At 43.1% G+C, this 16,598-nt stretch overlaps 1 protein-coding gene across 2 annotated transcripts in view; it reads right to left on the reverse strand.

Annotated features, from left to right (window-relative positions):
• diaph3 (diaphanous-related formin 3) overlaps positions 1–16,598 on the reverse strand; it is an 814,225-nt gene that overhangs the window by 533,468 nt on the left and 264,159 nt on the right. For both annotated transcript variants that reach the window (XM_060941746.1, XM_060941747.1), the window contains one exon: positions 911–1,047. In XM_060941746.1, coding sequence (XP_060797729.1) covers positions 911–1,047 — 137 coding nt within the window. The remainder of the gene's footprint in view (positions 1–910; positions 1,048–16,598) is intronic.

Genomic DNA, 16,598 nt, shown 5'->3' on the forward strand with positions numbered 1-16,598 from the left:
GTAGTGTAGTGGTTAGCACTGTCGTCTCACAGCAAGAAGGTTCTGGGTTCGAGCCCAGCAGCCAACGAGGACTTTTGCGTGGAGTTTGCATGTTCTCTTCGTGTCTGCGTGGGTTTCCTCCAGGTACTCCGGTTTCCCCCACAGTCCGAAGACATGCAGGTTAGGCTAATTGGTGGCTCTAAATTGACCGTAGGTGTGAATGGTAGTCTGTGTGTCAGCCTTGCGATGACCTAGTGACTTGTCCAGGGTGTACCCCGCCTCTCGCCCATAGTCAGCTAGGATAGGCTCCAACTTGCCCGCGACCCTGCACAGGATAAGCAGTTATGGATAATGGATGGATGGATTATCGCTTTAGCTAAAGAATTAGTTTCCCTGTGTCTGAGGCCCAAACCTGCTCCAGCATGAAGCTTCATGAGCTCTATGATGGTTGGAACGGAAGAACCTGAATGTCCTGCACAGAGCCCTGATCTCACAGATGCTTTTGTGTGAGCACAAATGAACCCAAACCCCCACAGCCACGCTCCAAAATCTAGTGGAAAGCCTTCCCAGAAGAATGGGGGTCGCTATAACAGCAAATGCGGACTATCTGGAACGAGACGTTCAACAAGTACATGAACGTGATGATTAGGTGTCCGCAAACCTTTGGCATAACCATACTCACAATAACACACTCATTTTGTTTATGCACGATGCGAAGGAGAGAACGGTCATGTAATTTTAGTTGTCCCACTTTCATAGTGTCTCTCAAACCAATTTAGTTCGATATATTGTATATATGCATCTACAATTACCAAGAACCCGTGTACTGGCTCCAGCTCCTGAGCTATGGCATGATGCATATAAATTAGTAAGTCATTATGAAAATATAGTTATTAGTATCAGTGTTTGCATGGTCACTAAGGGGACGTACGTGTTTTCCTCTCCCACAATGCAGATGGCAGAGAGCAGCTTGACGACGTCAGTCATCATGGCAGGTTGATGAGGATCCATCGCTCGGGCCAGCAGTGCCAAGCTCTTCTCTTCCCCGAAGATCCGCTCCAGTCCATACTGACAACACAGAGGAATAGCTACATTAGCCATCAACCTTAGCAGCAATATCTACAGTGGAAAAGACATTCCTTTCAAATTACCCCCCCCATTGTGCGTTAGCTGCTCCGAGTATCAAGTGGCAGATCATCATCTCATTTTATCCTTAAACTTAAACCATTGCTCAGGGGTTTAATTTTAAAGTGGTGGAACAGAAAACCCATGCCCCAGGATTCGAGATCAAATTCTGATAATGCCACAGCCATCCGTGGTCGAGTCCCCAACACTGTTATGCTGCCTGGGTCGGAGAGATGGTGTTATTCTCTGCACTTCCCCAATCAATGTTAGCCAAAAATGAGCAGATGAGGGCAGTTAGTGTTTTCCTCTTCACTTTCCTCTAACTGCCCTTAAAATGGTGGGTGGGTAAATAAATAAATAAAGTGCACACTTTAGAGATGGCATGCAGTAGGGGCTAATTACATATTCCTTTTCATCGTGTGATATTCTTTTTTTTTTTTTTACCCTCTAAACTAGCTCTTACTCCCTTACCCCACGTTGGGAGCTCACATATGATGAAGGAACTTGGCTGCTGATCAGTTTGTTCGCTTGCGGTATGAAATTTCTTACTTGCTGATGTGTTTGCAATTTCATTTCGCTTTGTCTCGTTCATACAAACTGCACTGCAGGCTGAAATTACTGACAAGACCCAAGTGCAACCTTCAGCAGTGTTTAACTTCACTTCTTGTACTCGGATTTGAGGTTTGTTTCGTCCGATTCGGAGGTCAGAAATTACAACTTGCAACCTTTAGTGTTATTCTCATCGTCTTATTATTCTTGGACGTTTGACATAATAGTTTATGAAATACTAATTCTCGCTTATTGCTTGGACTCATGGACTAGAAAACATGAACAGAGCATCATCTCTCAGAAAGCGAAGCCTCCACAGGTCTAGTGCCCCTGCTGGCTGGCTGCGGTACAATTTTTATCCCAATGTGTTTCAATGACTTTTTTTTTTTTTTATGTCTTTCCATCCACAGTGTCTAATTTAAACAGTTAGTTTTCCCTATACTCATATCTGCACTTTTTTATTTTTTATTTTCCCCCAGAAATTAGTTTTTTTCAAGGTTATTCTCCTATATTGTAAGAAGGCATGGGTACTCTTGGGAATGAAATGATTGACAGATTTCCCAGAAAAGACCGGCTGCAGCCATCTGGCGAACTTCACCACAGAATTTACCACCACATATCTACTGATTTCAACTTTTCTAGACACATGCATTGATACAAACTCTTAGCCATTTCTAAAAACGTTTAAAACACAGAGGTTTAATAGGAAAGGCTAGTTTAATCATGCTAGCTACGTAGCCACCCTGATATTATTTCAGTCTTCATGACATCCAGCCAGGAAAATTTGTTCAAAAGCCATTGGTTTATCAGTGAACACAAACACTACTAAGTAGGCGAGTTAGTTTACAGTGTGCTCAGAACAGCCATGTGTCCCAAATGATGAGTGGGTAACGTTAGTCACATCAATGTCAGTGAATTTCCAGTTCATGTGATAATCTCCTTCCGAGATGCATCGATATGAATGAACGATCACCAGGTGAACCTATTTAAACTCTGTATTATGCAATAAAGAGAAGTTGACAATGTGCCTGTCTTTGTCTGATCATTTCTACCACTGTACATTGGGAGAAGGGGGCGGAGCCTACAGTACCTGCCTTCAGCTCTTGCACCAGAAAGTCCCTACTGCAGAGACTGGCTCCAAATCTGACATGACAAAGGTATTTCTGACAGCTGGTGTTCATCGGCGTGTTTTCAAGAGCATTTTGCATTTTCATTAAGATAGAGATATTTTCCAAAAAAAAAAAAAGAGGTGTAAAAACTGTGTTTATAAAAATATCCATATACATATGGATAGGGTGTCAAATTAGGAGATATAATTGAGTTTAAATCCTGCTAAGACTGTCTTTCAAAGAATTCTCAGGTCATTAAAATAATTGCCAAGAATCAAATCATAAATCAGTGAAGCGTCTTCTTCCTCGAAGAATGTTGGAATTGAACACTGAACTGATCTGGGTATTAGTGCAAAGTACGTTTCAGTAGAATTTGGGCGGCATGGTGGTGCGGTGGCTGGCAAAGTCGCCTCACAGCAAGAAGGTTCCGGGTTTGAGTCCCATGACTGACAGGGGCCTGTGTGTGGAAGTTGCATGTTCTCCCCATGTTTGTGCGGGTTTCCTCTGGGTGCTCTGGTTTCCCCCACAGTCCAAAGACAGGCAGATTAGGTCAAATACCCAGCCACTGGGGTTGTACAAGCCAGTGCATACTTGGTGTCAGTCCCAAGGAGGGTTGCATCAGGAAGAGCAGCCGGTGTCAAACCTATGCCAAATCAGGCCAGTTTAGCACCTGGACTCTTTTACTACAGAGCCATGCAGTTTTAATATGTGCAGAAAGGGAGAACATGCAAACTCCCCACAGCCGTGAAGTTCGAACCCGGAACCATCTTGCCGTGAAATTCTACTGAAACATCAAAAGATGATGTTTCAGTAGAATTTAATTACATCAACAAGCTCAAGTCAATTAAAAGGTGCACAATGTCCCAGAATACCCTAAAAACGATGCTTAAAAACTTTTAGCTCGTAAATACACACACACACACGTGTATATATATATATATATATATTTTTTTTTTTTTATTTACTGACATGTTCAATTTAAGGAGTGTGGTGGTGATCTGGAGAGATTGGGGAACAGTTTGGTGGCACTAATCCCCCTTTTCGACTAATATGGCACAGGTTCCATTCCAGTTTCAGCATCAGATTTTGAACCGTTCAGAGCATTTCAAGCAAAAATAAATTGGTCCAGAACCTGAAAAGTTAGTTCCCAACTGGACCCAAAATATAACTTTTTTCCAGCACCAATCATGACATCAGTGGGCGTGTCATTAGTTTGGAGAGGAAGCGGAGCACAGCAATGGAAAAGGGGACATCTTCAGAAAAAAATAGAATGAAAAACATCTGCAGTAACAGAACAAAAGCTCGCAGGTAAATCAATGCGCTCTGCCATCTTGCTGCGACTGTTTACTCCCGTTGTGAATTGGGCAACGCCCTCCGTTCATGACGCATCCTTGATTACAATGGTTCTGACCAAAACTGGTCACAATGTGAGCTGGTTCACCAACAGGCAACAAGGTTCAAAGAATCCTGAATGGAACCAGATCAAGAACCCGTTCTCCTTTTGGCCTAAAAGGGGTATAAAAGACCGAGGAGGAAAGTCTGGTGTGGGTATCACACACAGAAATCAGAGATGTATATGAGATTTGACGCCTACTCACAATAATGGCTGCTTTCTCTTTGTTTAATAATAAAAAATGATTGGAGACTTATTACCACAAACTGTGGTTGAATTTGCACTTATGTACAAATTATCATCTGCATAACAATGAAAGTGGAGTCTGTAGTTATGGATAATTTGTCCAACATGTGGACAATGTGAAGGCATACACAATCTCAAGCTAATAAAAGCATAAGATGTGCTTAAATTAACTGATCGTAGATTACACTTCTTGTCTTTCACACATAAATCAAAAGGCTTTTTTTTTATTCCCCGAGCATTTAAATTAAATACGTGACTATGATATCTCTGCTGGGAGGCATAATGAGTGATGCATGTGGGAATTTTGGTTAAAAATACGAACATGGAAAATGTCTACCTCGATTTTTTTTTTTTTTTTTTTTAATTCATGGTGACATGTCTTTAAAAGGAAAAAGAAAAAAACAAGGACGCGAGTTGGGGCTGGAGGCAGTGCTGCTCGGTAGCCTAGTGTTCTGTCCTTGGAATAGCGGCAACGGCACAAATGCGATCAGGGATATGCAAATGGCAGAATAACAGAAAAGAAAAGAAAGGGGGTGGAGGGGGGGAGAACTGCACGAACATGGACACGACAGCAAAGTCTCTGTGGTGTGGAATGACAAGAGCGGTTGGGACTCTTTAGAAAAAGAGCCAAGGAGTCAAAGAGAACATCAACTGAAGGACGAGACAAAAGAGCATGAATGTGCCAACAAGGACTTAAAGCTGTTCATTTAATCTGCTAATCATGTCTACATGAGTCATAAGGTTAAAAATCTTCATGGACAGAAAATACAATAGGCATTCAGACATTTCAATAAACGTACCGTACACACACGGTTTGTGATGGAATAACATCATTTTCAACGGCAAAGTCAAATCTCAAAGCTCTTGTGACCGTTGGGTAATTCAAGCAATTTACTCGTGTACATAAAGGTAAGAACGACTCGCTCTGAACAGCTGTTCCTCCATTTTTCCTCATTCAGATTAAGGCAGGAAAACATCTCGGCAGCCTTGCAGGCAGCGTCCAGATTGAGCTGCTGTACGAGCGCGTTTATGTGCAGCAAAGACTGGAGCACATCTGATGCTACTTTTTGTCTCAATTCTGCAGGAGAGGGTGCCAGCTGGGTGCGAACACCTGGCTGGCAGGCGCTGTGGGTGGAATGTGTCCCAGGATGCCACAGGAAGGCAGGAGAATTCTGGAGTGGTAACAGGCCAGTGGGCAAATAACGCTCTCCCGATCTGATTACACAGGATGCTGAAGGCTTGAGAGGGGGTGTGTGTGTGTGTGTGTGTGTGTGTGTGTGTGTGTGTGTGTGTGTGTGTGTGTGTGTGTGTGTGTGAGAGAGAGAAGGATGGTAAGGGAAGGAGAGGGTTTAAAAGAGGTACTGTGTACCACTTTGTAAATGTAGTACTTTCTTTGGCTTAACGCAAGTTAAAGGGCATCCAATTTTTTTTATTTTTCAACTTTGTCACTTAATATACATAGGGCAAAGGGCTCTGAATAAATGAAAGCCATTTACAGTCTAAAGCTGAGGCGAAACACTTGCGTACACCAAGCCAAAAGATATTCAATCTCAGTTTTTCACAGCTCCACTATTTTATTCACATCAGAGGTGATTTTAAAACAAATATCAATTGTTTAGAAGAACAGTGACTTTCAATGTTTACATGCCCCAGGTTAACTGTCTATTTAAACGGTCTGGAAAACCCACTATATGATGTACGGATTACAAAAAGCTCCTGATTGGCCACCTGTCATAATTAGGAGTTTGGATTTATATTTGTCCTTGATAACCATGAGAAAATCCAAGCAACTTAGACAAAAGCTCTGGGGGGGGTGTTTGGGGAAAAAAAAAAAAATTGTGAAATTGCACGAGCCCAGTTCCTTCTTAGAAGCAACTGAATACGCCGTAAGCATTTGGAGAATCGATCATATGCAAAAATAAAAACCTTGGGACCACACAGACACTGCAGCATTCAGGAATGAGGCACGCATCCATTTTAATCCCAGGGATGAACAAACTTTTGATCCAAAAGGTTCAAGTGAACCCCAAGAAAACAACAAAAGCAGCTGGTGAAGGAGCTGGAGGCATTAGGTAGTAAAGACAGTACAACCCCAATTCCAAAAAAGTTGGGATGGTATGTAAACTGTAAATAAAAACAGAATGTGAAGATTTGCAAAGTCATGGGAACCCTATATTTCACGGAAAATAGTACGACAACATATCACATGTTGAAACTGAGAAATTATTTTTTTTTTATTTTAATGTGCTCATTTTGAATTTGAAAGATTTCATTTTGAAAGATGGGACAGGGCAACAAATGACTGAAAAAGTTGTGTAATGCTTAAAAAAAAAAAAAACTAAATTAGTTAATTGGCAACAGGTCAGTAAGATGACCGGGTATAAAAAGAGCATCCCAGAGAGGCGGAGTCTCTCAGAAGTAAAGATGGGGAGGGGTTCACTGCTCTATGAAAGACTGCGTGGGCAAACAGTGCAACAACTTAAGAATAATGTTCCTCAATGTAAAATTGCAAAGACTTTAGGATCATCATCATCTACAGTCCATAATATCATTAAAAGATTCAGAGAATCTGGAGAAATCTCTGTATGCAAGAGACAAGGCTGAAAACTGACATTGGATGCCTGTGATCTTCAGGCCCTCAGGAGACACTGCATTAAAAGCAGACACGTGTCTGTAGTGGAAATCACCCTAAGGGTTCAGGAACATTTCAGAAAACCATCATCTGTGAAAACAGTTCATTACTGCATCCACAAATGCACGTTAAAACTGGATATAAACAATATCCAGGAACACCGCCACCTTCTCTGGGCCCGAGCTCTTTTACGATGGACTGAGGCGAAGTGGAAAACTGTCCCGAGGTCTGACAAATCAAAAGCAGAAATTCTTTTTAGAAATCATGGACACCACGTCCTCCAGGCTAAAGAGGAGAGGGACTATCTGGCTTGTTATCAGTGCACAGTTCAAAAGCCACCATCTGTGATGGTATGAGGGGGCATTAGTGCACATGACATGGGGAGCTTGTACATCTGGGAAGGCATCATTAATGCTGAATGATATATACACACACATTTCAGAGCAATATGCTGCCATCCAGATTAAATCTTTTTCAGGGAAGGCCTTCCTTCTTTCAGCAAGACAACGCCAAACCGCTTTCTGCACATATTAAAACTGCATGGCTCTGTCCTAAGAGAGTCTGGGTGCTAAACTGGCCTGCTGCAGTCCAGACTTGTCTCCCATTTAAAACATTTGGTGCTTTATGAAGTGCAAAATATGACCATGGAGATCCTGAACTGCTGAGCAACTGAAACTGTATATCAGGCAAGAATGAGAAAACATTTCTCTTTCAAGACTACAGTAATTGGTCTCCTCAGTTCTTAAACATTTACAGAGTGCTGTTAAAAGTAGAGGTGATGCAACACAGTGGTAAACACGCCTCTGTCCCAACTTTTCTGAAACGTGTTGCTGACATCAAATTCAAAATGAGCATATATTTTTCAAAAAAAAAAAAAAACAATAAGATTTCTCAGTTCCAACATCTGATATGTTGTCTTTGTACTACTTTCAATGAAATATAGGGTTTTTCCATGATTTGCAAATTATCACATTCTGTTTTTATTGACGGTTTACACAACATCCCAACTTTTTTTTTGGGGGGGGGGGGGGGGGGGGGGGGAATTGGGGTTGTACAGTACATTTACCATTAAGAGATTGGTACATCAGTATGGCCTGAAAGGCTGTTGCACAAGGAAGAAGCCCTTACTCAAAAACTGGCGTTTTCTGGTCAGATGAAACAGAATTTGAGCTGTTTGTTCATAATGATCAGCACTATGTATGGAGAAAAAGCAGTGAGGCTTTAATCCAAAGATCACCATCCCATCTGTGAAGCATGGGGGTGGCAGCACGTTGTGGGGGTGTTTTTATGACAACCTGATGTGCACCAGTCGGAAATCTACAGCATCGTGAGGACGGAGGATTATCCAGCAACACCAAAGCGACACATCATGAACTCAACCACAAAGGCCACTTGGTCTCAGCTGGGTCCACGACAATGATCCTAAGCGGACCTTTAAAGCTGAAACAAAATGGTTTAAAACAGAGCGAGTGTAATGGATGGAGTGGCCATCTCACAAAGCATTGACCTGAATCCCATAAAATAAAGTGGCTTTGAGCACGGAGTCGCAGAATCCTACTGAGTTGCACCACTTCTGTCAGGAGAAATGGGCAAAAATCTGAGCATAGTATTGTGGGAAGCTTGTAGAAGGCAACCTCGAGCATTTGATTCAAGTTCAAGCAATTAAAAGTTAATGCTAACAAATACTAACAAAGTATATGTAAACATCTGAGCCACTGGAGATCCACAGGCGAACGTGTGAACAATGCAAGCTGCTTCTGCATGCGCACACAAATATAAACCCAGGTTCCTCTGCTTCATATTCAGGCCGTAATTACAACACCCAGTGTGGATTATTTTCCTTTCACATAACACTGCCCACTAAATTGGTAATTCAGTGTGAGGAATATTCCTTTTTTTTTTTTTTTTTTAAGTCACTGACATTACACACATGTATGCTACTAATATAATAAAATGTTTGAACATTACAGTAGTCCTATATTGTACATGCGGAATTTAAACAAGATCAACTGTGAGCTGCTGCTCACTTGCGTATCCCCCCCGCTCTCGCTTATATCAGAATGCAAGCAATCAAAGGAATAGGACGCTTATTATGAATGTTGACTTCAACAAATAATGAACCCTGAAACAAGTAAGTAAAGAGCAGCGTCTCTCCCCAGGGATTTCAAACAGCATCCTGCTAAACTGGCATTTTGAAATAGCGTTTTGCTTCTTGAAATAGCGTCAAAATCCACCCTATAGGTTTCGTAAATACATTCGGTCGGTAAACAGGAAGTCGATGTGCGAGAGACCTGAAAACCGTATACACGGTATAGAACCCCAAGCTGAAGCTCGGTACCAAATATCAAGCGGTTGTGGTTTGTAGTTGCTGAGAAAAGTGTTACAAAAATTTTGTAAATCCACCCTATAGGTTTCATAAATACATTCAGTCGGTAAACAGGAAGTCGATGTGCGACAGACCTGAAAACCGTATACACGGTATAGAACCCCAAGCTGAAGCTCGGTACCAAGTGGCTACGATTTGTGGTTGCTAAGAAAAAGGGTGTATGGACGGACGGAGACACAGCGATACGGACAGAGGTAAACCAGTATAACCCCTCCTTTGGAGCGGGGGTATAATAAATAATGTAAGGTGGTCAAGGCTTGGGGTCACAGAAGCAAATGGGAAAACAAAAGGTCTGGTGTGACGACTACTGTATTTAATAAACAGTTCATGATTGTGTCTCCTTATAATATTCCTAGATTAGGAAATTAAGAGATGCAAATTCCTCGTTATGTGGTTTAGCTGATACAGAAGCAGAGTTGCGCGAGTGCTAATGTTCACTCTGTCTGTGATATGAAATTAATAATGTATTGATACTAAATTGTTAAAAATAACATTTTCCTCTCATCTCATTATCTCTAGCCGCTTTATCCTGTCCTACAGGGTCGCAGGCGAGCTGGAGCCTATCCCAGCTGACTACGGGTGAAAGGCGGGGTACACCCTGGACAAGTCGCCAGGTCATCACAGGGCTGACACATAGACACAGACAACCATTCACATTCACATTCACACCTACGCTCAATTTAGAGTCACCAGTTAACCTAACCTGCATGTCTTTGGACTGTGGGGGAAACCGGAGCACCCGGAGGAAACCCACGCGGACACGGGGAGAACGTGCAAACTCCACACAGAAAGGCCCTCGCCGGCCGCGGGGCTCGAACCCGGACCTTCTTGCTGTGAGGCGACAGCGCTATAAAAATAAAATTATTAAATAAATAAATTGAAGGGGAACAAAAAAAGCGGGGACCCCGAGACACGCAATAGAAAGTAACCAGACATGATGTTCAGCGTTTTAATTTAATTTGTCCTTCATTTTAAGGTTTGGTTCTTCATAATACAATGGCGCATACTGATGTAATCAGATGCCGGGTATTCTCTGTGAGACACTGATGAATACACCAATTAGCTTCAATGAGACATTAATAAATCCAAAGGCACACGGTCTAACTGAATTTTAAAAAAAAAAAATTTTAAATGCCAGCGTGGCAGACTCGCCATAAAGAATAAATACAGAAAATGTCCAGAAGCAGTTGGTGGCATATGAGCTAATCTCAGCTCAGTCCCTCCAACTCAACACAATAAGAAATGCATTTCGTGTCGCTGATTTCCACCCAATCAATCCTATTCAAGATGTTTTGGCCACACGAATATATGCCGAACAGCTGGTGATGTCAGTCTCTGATGCGCGGCCGAGAGAATCAGTTTGGTGTCGGGGGAGGGGAGAAAGTGATCAAGAGATAAAGAGTGAGAGAAAGAGACACACAGACTCTTCAGACTGCCGCACATCAGAAGACCCACTGGAGGCCTACTTCTATCAGGCTCCTCTAACTGAGGTGGCCAAATCATTAAACCTGTCTAACAGCCGTGCCCAGGAACCCCCTCCTGAGTTCACAGGAGTGGACAGGAGACGCCCAGTTCCTCTGGAGCTCGGCTCTTATCAGCTCTGTCCATATGAAAACAGCAGAGATTGCTGCGCCAATCCAGCACTGATGAGACACAAGGGTGGACAAATGACTAGCTCGGACACGTGAGACAAGCAGATCACGTGTCCATGCTATGAGATGCATTCGAGTTGGATATGCTTTTTTCTCTCTCATATACACACAAAAAAAAAAAAAAGTTACTTATGTTGAATGTACTTTATTGTACTGGGACTCGCCTTAAAAACTAACGTAATGCCTCTAAATCCCACTTTTTTCCTTGTACAAAACAACAATCATTATGTTGATAGACCATGTGTTTTCGAACCATAGCGGAGGCCATAAATTAATGGAAAAATCAATCAATCAATCAATCAGATCAGCCGATTTTCACGGAATCCGCCGAGACTCATCCGGAAGATCCCGAAGTGGTGCGTGACGTCACACGTGCAACAATCCAGGTATCAATTTCGCTCCCGTGCGCAGCAGTGGTTAGACCAGTCTCAATATGGAATCGCGTTTTGGAGAGAATTCCGATAGCGATTGGGACTCTTATATGTCAGATGAAAGGGCAGATGATCATCGAGGATATTCCGGAGTAAACGGTGATCTTTTTGAGCCCCCAAGACGAGAAACTGCCAGTTCACGACAGTCTTCCTCTGTAGCGCGCGCAAGATCGAGAGATGTGCAGAACGCAGTGTTGACCTGTCATCATGCTTTCCTGAACACAACTCAAAGCAAATCGAGTTGCAATATTGCAACCTGGGAGCATTTAACACGTTTCAGTTAATAATTAATGATGATTGCACACGCGTATTTTTCTTCCTGTTAAAGTGCATCAGACATAAGATCGGATGTGTTAATGTTGCTCATAATCCTGCGTCTGGTGCACTGTTTGTGCTATAATAAGCCTCGGTCACAACCGGCCGTACTTGCGCCTACGGCCGGTCCACGTGCAAAAAACGCACGGAGGGCGCGCGTGTGACGTGCTGATTTTCGAGCCGTAGACTGGCCGCAGAGGTTCTTTGTCATGTCAAACAAACTCTACGGACGCTTACGTTTTTTTCAGGTTGCAAGACAAACTTATGGCCTCGTGTGTCTTCCGTACGGCCGACGTGCGTCTTTCGTACGATTTGCTGGTGTCAGGTTTGGGCAAAATGTCAATTTTTTTTTCGTACGTCACACTTGCGGACTCCGTATGTGTGTTGTGCGTCCCACATACGTAATTAGTGCGGCCAACGCACGTTCAGATATTTCGTACGTCATGCATGCATGTCGAGCAAGTCGGCCGTGCATTGGCTGTACGGCGAGAGGGCATCAATCGCACAAAAACTCGGGTATATAAAGCTGCAGGGGTGCCTACGGCCATTTGTACACGTAGGCTTTAATTGAGAGAAAATCCAATTTCATTTCATTTCACTGCTTCAATATGCCGAAGGCAAAAGGGAAGAGGAGGATAGAAAAGGTGTCGGAGACGGAGGAGAGAGAGATGGCGGCAGAGAGGGAGGAGAGAGAGAGGACAAGGAGCAGTGAGGAGGAGGATGAAGACCACGACAGTGGCCAGCAGGCCAGGAGTTTGTCGTACTCTTTCGGCGTAGCAGACGAGGAGAGGTTGGTAGATTTTTTCCCGTGCCAACCCTTGTTTCTACGACAAGACTTTGGACCTGTACGGCAACGGCATCCACAAACGGAAATTGACACAGGGCATTGCTACTGAACTACACACAACTGGTGAGTATTGACCTGCTAAATACTAATTATGGTGCTGTTTTGGCATTTTCTTAGTAAAAATCCAACGTCATTGGTACGCACAACGTACAGATCATGCACAGTTCTTGCAACCTTCATACGAAGCCTGCATGGAACGCACGGTCAGTACGATTAGTGCACGTTTGAAGGACGTTGGTCTTACAACTACGTGCGTTGGCTGTACGAATGAAGCGACAGCCGTACGTCCGAGCGGCCTCAGATTTCATGCGTGGTACACACGTTCGACTTCCAGGTTGTACGCTGGGTGCGCGGTGATCTTACTCCTTCATGGTCACCACAACTACGTTCTCCACGAACAAAAAAAAAAAAAAAAATGCAGCGATTTGGGAAACGCCAAAAATCGCATGGCCAAAAAATCGTACGTCCGGTTGTGACCGAGGCTACAGGGGAATTACCAAACTGTCCAAATGCCAGATTAAATGTCATTTATGAAACAAACGGGTTTCTTTTTGCCCCAATAATTCCCATGTGGTCGTCCTGGTGGTGGTGAACACTTGATGAATCAGACTTACTATTAGTAGGCGACATGAAATCTGCCCGCTTCGTTTGCACAAACCTCACCCACTGTCGCTTTAGACTGGAGTCATTTCTTGGAAATTGGTGAACTGAGTGTCCTGTTGTATCTGGATTTGAACATCCAAACACAACTCGGCGCTTTCCCATCGTTATTTTGGTAAGATTCCTACAACTACACCCAATTTCAGCGAGTAAACAAGCACGGAGTCAGATAACCGGGGTTCCACGTGTCAGATTTGCCCTGAGGCGAGGCTGCCTTTTTCCGGGAACCAGACGCCGCGATTTATCGATAGTTTTGTGCTTGATGATAAAATTAATTCTTTTTATATTATTCCCCCCCCCGCTTTATTAATTTTGATCATTACGAATGATATTCATTTTAAAGCATTACAATAAGGCATTACATACACTTTAATGATGTAAGCACACACGGTGCACTGCAATAGATCAGCATCAGATCCAGGGTTTATATCCCACCTAGAGTTCCCAGATCCACCCCGACCCCGACCAGGATAAAGTGGTTGCTGAAGATGCAGTCTGGATGTGAAAATCTACCTCCAGGACGAGGACTCTCGACTCATGAGCTGCATTCAGACGTACAGTACGTTTACGTGCCGCCCAAAACTAAAGTACAACGTCAACATGGCTCTTTAATTACTAAAGAGTCGAAGCTTTTTTTCATCATCGATCTCATCTAGCCTAATTTAACTGACAAGTCAATAATCCAGACCTATGATTAAAAGGAATACTTTGCTGTGCTGATCATTTGGCTGTGTATTAAATGAAAGATGCACTGGACATCCTTTTCACAATCAGAAAACAAATGTCTAAATGTCTTTAAAGTGCTCGTCTTACGAAAATGACGTCACCCCTGGGAATTATACTTTATAAAACTAAACTTCTTAGATCGTTTACTGTCTAAACTGTATTTTAATACGAGACCGGGAACATGTTTAGCATATTTAGCCGGTAAAGTTTGACTCTGAGTCCGCCATCACACGAACCCGTTCCTGGTAAGTTACTGTTAATTCAAAGGAAGTGACGTCATACGCGCAACGCTTGAAAGTTCGTGGCATTTCTGGCTTCATCTGCTTTGCAAAGTGTAGCACGTTTTTAAACAATTTTTTATTTTTTTTTTTAATTCCACAACAAAACTAAAACCAACTCATGTCTCCAAAGAGGTGTGTCGTTCAAGGCTGTTCAAGTGTAGCCAATTAAAGGGGTACCAATATCTTGGTATATCTGTATATCTTGATATATGAAATATCTTGGTAATTGTAAATATAATAGTCGGTACACTAAACGGCACAAGAGTCGCCATTTTTAAAAGACCGTGACGTCAGCCCTACCCACTGCACTAGGAGAGAAGCGTGTAATCATGGCGTCGGGCGCATCAAGTGAAAGCGACAGCTCTGTCGAATCACACGAAGAGATCCCGCAAGACACACTGCAAGCAGGCTATGGCTTAGAAGGGTACCAGTTTGAACCTAGGAGAGGTACTCTCGACTCCGGTGATGACGAAAGAAGAGAAGAAAGCTCGAACTCGGTTGGTGTTTTTCAGCGGAAACGAGTGAAAAGACACGTCTGGAGGATCGTTATGCTTTCCATCGGTCCTGTTATTACACCCGAAAGCGACACACTGTGGCATTGTGTAGCCGATCACTTGCAATTCATCCTACTTTCCGATTCACACGTGCTATTCCCAACCTCAGTGAGCCAACACAACTGGGCACATACATACGTGATGAGTGTTACGCAGAGAAAATGAACGTGCATTCTGATTGGATAAAATTAATATCATGGCGGGCTGTTCAAACTGCGGAAATAGTTTGCTCGAGCTACTTTCAAAACACTATAACTTTCCAACCTTAGAACAAAAAAACTTTTGTAAGTCTTGAATAAGGTTCGTTAATGTGTGTTTTATTGTTATATTTACTCTATATATTGCCCTCTGTTCCCCTTTAAAAAAAAAAAAAAAAAACAGAATTTTGACCCATTATAGCCGAAAGTCGACGGGACACTTCCGGAATGAATGGGTTCGATTTGTACAGACGAAGAGAGGTAACTTCAAGTCGACAGGACGGTTCGGTGTCTGCTCCATACATTTTGAAAAAGATACATTTGTGAGGCAGATTCGCACAGAAGGATTTGAGCGACGTCTGGTACGTGGAGCAGTTCCTACGATCTGGAAACAAAAGTCAGAAGCGCCATCCCAAATAGCTCACCGCTGCACAGTAAGCGTCAAGTCTGTTGCTCGAATTTATTTGTCGTCCTTAGTCTTTTCTCTTTTTCACTGATAGCAGTTCTGAAGTTTTATACAAGGCTCAATCGTGGCAATAATTAGCCACTTACTTTCACTTTCAGTGCCAGCAGGAGCAGGTGACGCGTTGTGCCATAAGCCTAGGTCACAACCGGACATACAATTTTTTGGCAGTGCGATTTTTGGCGTTTCCCAAATCGCTGCGGGTTTTTTTTTTTGTTCGTGGAGAAAAACGAACGTTGACCCCGAGTTTGTCTTGCAACCTGAAAAAAACGTAAGCGCCCGTAGAGAAAGAACCTCTGCGGCAAGTCTACGGCTCGAAAATCAGCACGTCACACACGCGCCCTCCGTGCGTTTCTTGCCTTTTTTGCACATAGACCGGCCATAGCAGCATGTACGGCCGGTTGTGACCGAGGCTATATGCATTGTGCGCAGTGAGTGTGCAACAGCCAGGAATTTATCAGGGTTAACCCCCAAAACTAAGTTGCTCATAAAACTACCAACCTTTTCTGGTTCTAACAGTACCAATTAGGACCATGTAGACCCTTTCTATTTTGTGCTACAACGTTAAGTAGAGGTGTGCGCACGGCAGCAGCGGCAGATGTTAGCACGCACTTGGCGTTATTTCATTTTTTACTAAAATTCCGATGCTGTAGTTGAAGGAAAGGGTGGAAAGGCTGTTTCTGTTTGTGCTAATGATGCAGTGTTTGAAGAAGGAGGAGCTGCTATTTCTCCTACAGTAGACACAGATGCTTCGGCTGTTTTGGCTATAGCACGCTTGGATGAAGTACCCAAAGGAGGACAGAGTGGCTGTTCAGAGTTTATTTTGTTTACAGGCAGTATTTGACGGAAGACGGATATGATGTGTTACTAGTACTTGAAGATGCAGTATTAACTGATCATCGGAAGCTCACATCAAGAACGCACGCCATCGCAGAGAATAGTATAGGGTCTGTGTGGACCCAAAAGAAGGCGGTGGCGCATATGACGTGCAGTCACACGTGCAGCGCCGCTGGCCTGTGAATGGCTGCGATCTAATAACGACGGACAAGCTTT

Source organism: Neoarius graeffei, chromosome 15, assembly GCF_027579695.1.
Source record: "Neoarius graeffei isolate fNeoGra1 chromosome 15, fNeoGra1.pri, whole genome shotgun sequence".
Classification (NCBI taxonomy): Eukaryota; Metazoa; Chordata; class Actinopteri; order Siluriformes; family Ariidae; genus Neoarius; species Neoarius graeffei.